This window comes from Pteropus alecto, unplaced genomic scaffold (assembly GCF_000325575.1).
Source record: "Pteropus alecto unplaced genomic scaffold, ASM32557v1 scaffold67, whole genome shotgun sequence".
NCBI classification, from domain to species: Eukaryota; Metazoa; Chordata; class Mammalia; order Chiroptera; family Pteropodidae; genus Pteropus; species Pteropus alecto.
Window position 1 is genome coordinate 9,916,118 of NW_006441061.1, and position 9,353 is coordinate 9,925,470.

General features: G+C 65.0%; 1 protein-coding gene across 1 annotated transcript in view; it reads left to right on the forward strand.

Moving 5' to 3' along the window:
• GRIN1 (glutamate ionotropic receptor NMDA type subunit 1) overlaps nt 1-9,353 on the forward strand; it is a 22,215-nt gene that overhangs the window by 12,274 nt on the left and 588 nt on the right. Inside the window, exons 8-20 of the mRNA XM_006918218.2 lie at nt 959-1,101; nt 1,199-1,282; nt 3,080-3,221; nt 3,311-3,438; nt 3,613-3,777; nt 3,855-3,973; nt 4,087-4,199; nt 4,273-4,421; nt 4,507-4,664; nt 4,996-5,157; nt 5,443-5,552; nt 5,650-5,795; nt 7,009-7,119. Of these exons, the coding sequence (XP_006918280.1) occupies nt 959-1,101; nt 1,199-1,282; nt 3,080-3,221; nt 3,311-3,438; nt 3,613-3,777; nt 3,855-3,973; nt 4,087-4,199; nt 4,273-4,421; nt 4,507-4,664; nt 4,996-5,157; nt 5,443-5,552; nt 5,650-5,795; nt 7,009-7,119 (1,730 nt within the window). The remainder of the gene's footprint in view (nt 1-958; nt 1,102-1,198; nt 1,283-3,079; nt 3,222-3,310; nt 3,439-3,612; nt 3,778-3,854; nt 3,974-4,086; nt 4,200-4,272; nt 4,422-4,506; nt 4,665-4,995; nt 5,158-5,442; nt 5,553-5,649; nt 5,796-7,008; nt 7,120-9,353) is intronic.

A 9,353-nucleotide genomic window follows, 5' to 3' on the forward strand; every position in this document is an offset into this window, starting at 1 on the left:
TAGTCGCTCTTCAGCGGGTGGTCCAGAGCGGCCCGCTGTGCACAAACGGCAGATACAGCCGCCTCCCCACCTCCCTTCCACCGTGGTCATCCTCCGCCCGGTTTCCGGCGCTCACGCAGACGCTCGATTGTCGCTGCCTCCACTGCTTTCAACACTACAGCCAACCCTGAAACTGAGCCGCAGTGGGGTGGCAGCCCTTGGGATGAGGCTTCTGCTGTAGATGGGGACCGGGCGCTTCCAAAGACCCAGGAGGTCAGACAAGAAGCCCGAGGATGGCACCCAAGTCCGCAGAGAGCCAGGGTGGGCCAGAAACCCGAGTGGATAGCTGCAGGGGGGCAGGAGGTAACTCTCAGCACCCAGGATGCGAGGCACCAGGGTGGGCAGGCCCAGCCCGTCCCCAATCTCACCCTTTGCTAGGCTGACTGGCATGTGCAGAGCCACAGTCCATGGTGCCACAGCTGCACACACACAACTGCAGGTGTAGGCAGCTTGTGTGCACGCATGCACACGCATGCGCACACAGACTCAGAGAGGCATGAGGCATACACGCATGCCACAAGTGCATGCTTTGGGGTGCACACCACACAAGGATCACGTGTGCGCACAGGACCCCATGGGTGTGCCCCCCCACACACACACAGATGTGCCATGCAGCGAGACAGGACTTGCATGCTGTCTCCCCCCTCGCTGGCAAATGGACCACTGTGTCCTTCCGGAGCGTCTGCCTCCTCCGTGCTGCTATGAGGGTCGAACGTCCACACCCACGGAAAGCCCTCGAAACAGGACCCGGCGCCCAGGAGGCGCTCAGCTGCCATAGCTGTGCTGTCCATCTGGTGCACAGAGACGGTCATGCCACCCGCCCGTCAGACTCACAGCTCCAGGGCCTGGTGTCTGCTGGGATGGGGGCAGGAGGCTGGGGAGTGTCCCTGAGAAGTCAAACCCACTGCTCTCCCCAGAGTGCTGATGTCCTCCAAGTACGCGGACGGGGTGACCGGCCGTGTGGAGTTCAATGAGGACGGGGACCGTAAGTTTGCCAACTACAGCATCATGAACCTGCAGAACCGCAAGCTGGTGCAAGTGGGCATCTACAATGGCACCCACGTAGGTGGGGGTCATGAGGGGGTGGGGGCTGGGGCCTTAGGGTCCTGGGGCCAAGACCCCTGCGTGGCCACCCTCCATCTCATACTCCCACCCCCAGGTCATCCCCAATGACAGGAAGATCATCTGGCCAGGCGGAGAGACAGAGAAGCCCCGAGGGTACCAGATGTCCACCAGGCTGAAGGTGGGGGACGCTCCACCCTGCCCCAGCACCCCCACCCAGGACACCATCCATCCCCTCAGACTCAGAGGAGGGCACAGTGAGGCCAAAGTGACTAAAGGAAGCGGGCAGGACCGGCACCTGGCCGCCTTCGCACACACCTGGCACCGCAGAGGAAGCAGAGGGAGCAGGTGGAGGGAGGAGAGGAGGCCTCTGACTCCCATCATGTAGGACAGGACTCCCCTGGGGATGAGCTGATGGGCAGAGGGCCAGATGGGTGGTCATTCTGTAGACTCCAGCCTCAGCACTCCGTCCCGAGTCCTGGTCCTCACTCCTCATCACTCCTCCAGGTGGCCCTAGCCGTCACAGCCTCCTGTCACGACTGCGTGGTCCCGTCCCTCCAGGCCTGGCCTCCCTGCAGCATTCCCTGTGGCGGGCCGTTCCCCCCTGCACCCTGTCCCTGGGCCCTGGGGCCTCATCCCTCACAGCTTCTCTTCCTTGCTCCTTGGGCTCATTCCTGGGACCCTCTCTCCACGTGGGGTGCTCTCTCAAGTGTCCCTCCCCATGCTGACCCACCCAGGTGCCAGGCTCATAACTTCGATCACTAAAGGCAAGACCCCTAAATGCAATATGCCCAACCAACCTTCTCCTCTGGTGTCCCCAGGCCCTTCAGTGTCTCATGGCCCGCCTGTGGCCTCTCCCAGGCCTCATCAGGACCTTCTGCACGGGCAGAGTAGCCCACCCTGCAGTGCACACACTGCGTGCTGAAAAGTCTGAAAGTCACGCCTGCTACCGTCAGGCTGCCAGATTCAGATGGCTTTTTCCTTTTTTTTTTTCTCACTGCCTTTTGAAAAGCCCAAACATATTCTTCGTCTAATAGAAAAACATGGTGAAAGTTAAAAAGCCAATAGGCACCTTCAGGGGCTCCAAACACCCCCATCCCCCACCCCCATTCCCTACCTCCCCAAACCCAAGTGGGGGGAAGCCAAAATGCTGTCCTCCCCTCTGAGGCTGTGGGTTGCCTCCCCACCCCCATCCTGCGCAGAGGCACCTCTCATGGGTACCAGCTCCCTACAGGATCAGCTCCAATAGCACTCCCTGCCACCCCATCGGCATGCTGTGCTGGGCTCAGCCCCTTCTGCCCGATGAGATGATCTGTCCTCCACACCCTGAAAGACAGGGAGGAGAAAAAACCCCAGCATGAGCCCCAAGAAGCCCTGAATTGAAGAGGCAGGCACGGGAGAGAGGAAGGCTTCAGCAGGGGAAGGATGGAGGGAGGGAGGGACAAAGGATGGGTGATCAGACAAGGACCCACTGCTGGGGAGGCTGGGCGATCCAACGGGAGTGACCCCTGGTCCCCAGGTCCCATGCAGGCTTTGAGCGGATGTCAGTGGGCATGGCCCTGTCCTCGTGAGGCATGCTTGGGGTTGGGACAGGAGGTTCCTCATCCCTGAGAAGTCAGACAGGGTGCCGGCCAGACTCCTCTCATGGAAGGAGTGGTGAATAAGCCGTGAGCATTCAGAAGGCTCATGGCCTCCTGCAACACTGCCCAAGAGAAGGGCAGTGTTTCAGGAGGCCATGAGCCTTCTGAATGCTGAGGCAGCGTGGGCCGTCTGGGGAGTCTGGGGGCAGCAAGCAGGTGACACTGATGTGGCGTTTGGTGGCTGTCCCTGGAGCATGAGGCTCCAGAGAGGGCAGTGGCGGGAGGGGGAACGTCGGGGACTTGGAGGGGCTTCAGGGGAGTTGGCGCGCTGAGAAGAGGACAGCGCCCCGGGCCGCGGGGGCAGGTGGTCCAGGCTGGGTCTCTGCTTCCTCCCCCAGATCGTGACGATCCACCAGGAGCCCTTCGTGTATGTCAAGCCCACGCTGAGTGATGGCACGTGCAAGGAGGAGTTCACGGTCAACGGGGACCCCGTCAAGAAAGTGATCTGCACCGGGCCCAACGACACGTCTCCGGGCAGCGGTGAGTAAGGGGCCGGAGCGCGCAGCGTGCAGCGCGGGCGCGGGGCGGCGCGGCCGGGAGTCCCGCAGTCACCGCCCCTCCCCCCTCAGCCCGCCACACGGTGCCTCAGTGCTGCTACGGCTTCTGCATCGACCTGCTTATCAAACTGGCGCGGACCATGAACTTCACGTACGAGGTGCACTTGGTGGCCGATGGCAAGTTCGGCACGCAGGAGCGGGTACGCTGGGATCGCTGGGAGCCAGCGCTCGACAGGTCGGGGTGGACGGGGTCTCGCTAGGGGCTGGGCCTTGGGTAGGCGGGGCCTGCAGGCCGGAACCCAGAGTGGGCGGGGCCTGAAGCGGGAGTGGGGCCAGCCGTGTCCGCGTCGCCACCGGCCGTGTCGCCCCCGCAGGTGAACAACAGCAATAAGAAGGAGTGGAACGGGATGATGGGCGAGCTGCTCAGCGGTCAGGCGGACATGATCGTGGCGCCGCTGACCATTAACAACGAACGCGCACAGTACATCGAGTTCTCCAAGCCCTTCAAGTACCAGGGCCTGACCATTCTGGTCAAGAAGGTGGGCAGGGGCCGGGCAGGGTGCGGGGTTGGGTTCTGGGAGGGCCAAGGCGACCCTGACGGCCTGTCCACCCGCAGGAGATCCCCCGGAGTACGCTGGACTCGTTCATGCAGCCCTTCCAGAGCACTCTGTGGCTGCTGGTGGGGCTGTCGGTGCACGTGGTGGCCGTGATGTTGTACCTGCTGGACCGCTTCAGGTGAGCGCGGCCCGGAGGCCGAGCACCTCCACGTGCGGGGCGGGCGGGACAGGGGAGGGACGGGGCGGGGCTGCCTAGCCCGCCCTCTCCCACCCGCCCTCTGCGCCCTGCAGCCCCTTCGGCCGGTTCAAGGTGAACAGCGAGGAGGAGGAGGAGGACGCGCTGACACTGTCTTCGGCCATGTGGTTCTCCTGGGGTGTCCTGCTCAACTCCGGCATCGGAGAAGGTGAGGCCACGCCCAGCAGCTGCCGACTGCCCGCGCGCCCCCGAGTCCGGAGCTGACCTTCCTCTGCCCGCAGGCGCCCCCCGCAGCTTCTCGGCGCGCATCCTGGGCATGGTGTGGGCCGGCTTCGCCATGATCATCGTGGCCTCCTACACCGCCAACCTGGCGGCCTTCCTGGTGCTGGACCGGCCCGAGGAGCGCATCACCGGCATCAACGATCCGCGGGTAAGGCCCATCCCGGCTGGGGACGAGGGTCGTGAGGTCTCCGGGGCTGGGGAGTAGCCACGAGCCCCGCCCTCTGATCTTGCAGCTGAGGAACCCCTCGGACAAGTTCATCTATGCGACGGTGAAGCAGAGTTCGGTGGACATCTACTTCCGGCGGCAGGTGGAACTGAGCACCATGTACCGGCATATGGAGAAGCACAACTACGAGAGCGCGGCCGAGGCCATCCAGGCCGTGCGGGACAAGTGAGGAAGGGGCCTGCGGGACGAGGGGGGGAGGGGCCTGCGGGAAGAGGGAGGGAGGGGCCTGCGGGACGACGGAGGGAGGGGCCGTGCGGGAAAGGGGAGGGAGGGGCCGTGCGGGACGAGGGAGGGAGGGGCCTGCGGGACTAGTGAAGGGCTAACTGGACAACGGGGAGCATCCACCCTTAAGAAAAAGTGTGTCCAGGCCGGATGGGAACCACCGGATGGGGATGGACGTTAGGTTTCCAGGCTGGCGGGACGAAGGAGTGCAAGCGTTCCGGTGGAGGGCAGCCCCACCGTGCAGGGCTCCGGTGACCTCTGTCCCTGCCCGCAGCAAACTGCACGCCTTCATTTGGGACTCGGCGGTACTGGAGTTTGAGGCCTCGCAGAAGTGCGACCTGGTGACCACAGGCGAGCTGTTCTTCCGCTCTGGCTTCGGCATCGGTATGCGCAAGGACAGCCCCTGGAAGCAGAACGTCTCCCTGTCCATCCTCAAGTGAGTCTGCCTTACCTGCAGCCCCACCAAGAACCCTTCTTGCTCTCCAAGAACCACTCCATTCAAGGCAGGTGACCCCACCTGCGCAGTCCTCAGATACTGCTAGGCCCCGCCCACTTCCGCTCGCTGCGCCCACTCAGGCCCCGCCCCACTCACTCGCCCCACCCAACTCGCTTGCTCTGCTTAGGCCGGGCCCCACGCCCGTCCTCGCTCCACCTGGGCAGCGCCCAACTCAGACGCTCAGTCCCGCTCAGGCCCCACCCCTACTCGTCCCGCCCCTCCCAGGTCCCATGAGAACGGCTTCATGGAGGACCTGGACAAGACCTGGGTGCGGTACCAGGAGTGTGACTCACGCAGCAATGCCCCTGCTACTCTTACCTTTGAGAACATGGCAGGTGGGTCCTGTTCCCCTACCACGTCCCCTGGGTGGGTGCTCCAGAGGCCCTCCAGCCCCACCAGCCAACAGCCGAGGCTCTGGGTCCTGGCCCGCAGGGGTCTTCATGCTGGTGGCTGGAGGCATTGTGGCTGGCATCTTCCTGATCTTCATCGAGATTGCCTACAAGCGGCACAAGGACGCTCGCCGGAAGCAGATGCAGCTGGCCTTTGCAGCGGTGAACGTGTGGCGGAAGAACCTGCAGGTAGGGCAGGCCACCCTCTGTGGCCTGGTGCCCATGGCCCGGCCTGGGCCCTCCTCCACCCCCGCAGGCCGAAGCGCTGGCCCTGGCTCCGGGACCCCATGTGAGCAGGACTGGAGCTAGGAGCCACGGCCAGGGGCAGCGTTGGTCGGGGGCCGCCTGAAGGTGGCTGCCCACGGCAAAGCCAGGCTGCGGGAGGCCGCGCACCCTGCTCCAAGCCTCCGCCTGGCCCCTCTGTCTCCAGACCCGCCCGCCGGCACCCATCCCATAGGAAGGTAAACTGAGGCAGGGTAAGACAGGGACCCACCTGGGTAGCACGTGAGTCCAAGACGCATCTACCCTCGCCGCCCCACACCCCTCCTCGGCACCCCCTGGGCCCCCTCCCCGCTGCCCTGCTGTGTCCTGTGCTGCAGAGCTCCAGTCTGAAGCGGTCCAGCCGGCCCTGCCGGGTGCCCCAGGCCGTGTCTGTGGAAATTTGCCGCCAGCAGGGGACAAGCTGCACGTGAAGCAGCCACAGCCCACCTGGGGCAGGGCGGCAGTGGGGCCCGTGCAGGCCCGTGGCTCCGGCCCCACGGTCCGAATCCGGTTTGCTCCATCTCTTGTCTTTCTCTGGGTGCCTCCCCAGAGCCCGCGTCCAGAAGCTGCGTTGCAGAGAGGGAGGGCCGTGGGCGGATGGGTGGCTGGCGCCCCACACCTTTCATCTGCCCACTCTTGTTGTTGGGACCTGGTCGCTGCTCTCACTGGCGGGCACAGGGCAACCCTGGTCCCGGGAGCCGCCTCTGACGACCGTTCCGGTTCATCTCGACACCCGCCTTCGGCCCTTTCGCCCTTTCCTGAATCTTGGTGTGCCCCCTCAGAATGGCTGGCGGGCCTGAGGGGGGACTCCCTCCAGTGCTCGGAGGGCCCCTCCTCCTTGGGACACCTGTAAACCAGGGCCACCCAGGAGCCAGGGAGCCAGGCGGACCTCCCAGGAAGAGAGCCAGACGGGACGCCCCCAAGCCCAGCCCCAGCACAAGCAAGGTCAGGCCCGACCCGTGCAGGAGCAGAGGCCACCTGTGCGTGTCCGGCTGTCGGTCCACTGGTCCAGCACAGGGAGGCAGGCAGGAGCAAGTGCCTGAGTGGCCAGCCAGGCCGGGCAGCAGCCCCCAAGGAGCAGGCGAGGGCAGGTGTGGCCGCCAGCCTTAGCCATCTAATCACTTATACATATTCATTTTAGGATAGAAAGAGTGGTAGAGCAGAGCCCGACCCTAAAAAGAAAGCCACATTTAGGGCTATCACCTCCACCCTGGCTTCCAGCTTCAAGAGACGTAGGTCCTCCAAAGACACGGTAAGGGGAAGAACGCCCAGCCCCCCGTCTCCGACTCTTCTCTCGCCCCGCCCTCCGTGTCTGTGTCCCGTGCATCAGGCGTGCCCCCCCGTCATCCCACCCACCCCACCTCTGACCGCTGTGGCCGTCGGCCCTCATCTCTCTTTGCCCAGCACACTAGGTCTTCTCTCTCTGACCCTCAGGCCTCTCTCTCTCGGCCCCCTCTCCCACTGGCCCCCACCGGGTCCTCTCTCCCCATGTGTCTCTGCGTTAGTCTGCCCCCCCATGCCATGACGCCATGCGCCATCTTGAAGCTGTGTCATGTCGTTGGTCAGCCAGTCAGCCTCACCACCGCGGGGCCATGCGCGGGGCCCCGGGGAGCCCAGAGCCGCCCTGTCCCGGGCCCCTCACGCATCGGGAGGCCACACCACCTCTCCGTTACGTCAGCTTCTCGGCCTCTCCCAGAGGGGCCCGCCGCCCCTCCCTCCCTCCCTGCAACGTCCATGGAGGTGGAGGGGGGGCTGTGATGTCCCATCCGTCCATCTGTCTGGCTGCCGGCCCCGCCACCCAGACACCTGTCTCACGTGTCTCACCAGAGCCATGCCTGTGCGTCCCCTCCATGTGGTCTCTGTGTGGGCCGGGGCTGGGGGCCGGGCCTGGCTCCATCTGGGTGGACGGCTGGGGCCTGGAGTTGGAACAGGCCCCAGCCACAGGGGACCGGCAGGCGGGGAGTGGATGGGACCGGAGGGGGCGGTTCCCACCCTAGGCTGAGCAGGGACCCTGCAGGAGATGTGTCAGCAGCCCCTGGGGGTCTGAGAACGAGGGGAGGGGGGTGGCCCCGAAAGCCATGGCCTGCAGAGCTTGGGGCACTGAGGCTCCTAAACAGAAGCCCAGGAAGGGGGGCCTCCATGGAGACCAGCACCTCAGCTCCTGACCCCAGCCCCGCCCCAGAGGCCCATGTCATTGCCAGGCCTTCTGCCTGAACCCAGAATCCCCTCCCTTCTGCCTTGGGCACCTTGCCACTGTGCTGGAAGTGCACACTTGGACGTAAAGCTCCTAAAATGGACCCAGCCTTGCTAGGGGCACCCCGGTCCCAGGTGGGGGGGCACCCAGAGCCAGCATAGCCCTCAGCCCAGCAGACTCCCTGAAGTCCTGGGGCCAGTTGGCCAAGAGCCCGCTGGAGAAAGTGGGTTTCCACCCCCGCCCCAGTGCATGCGAAGAAGGGCACACTTCCAGGGCACAGGACTTGGCACAGAGCGATGGGAATTCAAGGCGGAGACACCAGGGTACCCCAAGAGGGGCCCATGAGGCCTGGCTGCTCTGCTTCCCAAGAGGGGCTTGGCACAGGGACAGCGAATGGACAGTGAGGGTCTTCGGGGCTGGAGCACAGGCTGGGCCGCCCAAGCCCAGGAAAGCAGGCAGAGTCTGAGCCAGGGCCCCCCAGGGGTGCAGGGAGAGGAGAGCAGAGCCTGGGACCAGAGGGCAGCGGGCAGGGCAGTCCTGGAAGCGGGTATGCCCAGCAGACAGCACTTTGGGGGCAGAAAGGACAAAGAGGAGCACAAAAGCCATACAGGTCACTTTCTGAGGGCGTCATAGTCCTGCTCACCCTGCTCCCGCCCAGAGCAGACACACATGCCCCTTAGCTGGTCCAGGTACAGCTCAGAGACCCTCACGGTGCCTTTCCCGGTACACATTCCCACTGGAGGCCTCACCTGAGTCTCCTTGGGCGCCAAGGACCACCCCCCCAGGCCAGGGACTGGCCCTTCCCTGCAGGGGTGACTGGCGGCCCTGCGGGCTGGGGGCACTGGGCGGGGGAGGGCAGCCCAGATCCCACCTGTTTCGGGCTGGGCGCCTGCTCGGAGGGAGGCCTGGGTGGAGGGCTCCGTCGGGGTGGGTGGGGTCGGTCCGGCTGCTGAGATCCTCTGCCCGTCCTGTGTTTGGTCCGGGCCAGGGTGGCACTGGGCGCTCAGGGCTGGGGTCCCTGGCGGCCAGGGGGGCCAGCGGGTATTGATTGTTGGTTCTTATTTATAGAGCACCGGGGGTGGACGCGGCGCTTTGCAAAACCAAAAAGACACAGTGCTGCCGCGACGCGCTGTTGAGAGGGAGGAGGGCCAGCTGCAGATGTGTGCCCGTCATAGGGAGAGCTGAGACGCCCCGCCCGCCCCGCTCTGCCCCTCCCCCGCAGACAGACGGACGGACGGACGGGACAGCGGCCCCGCCCACGCAGAGGCCCCGGAGCAGGAGGGGGTCAGGGG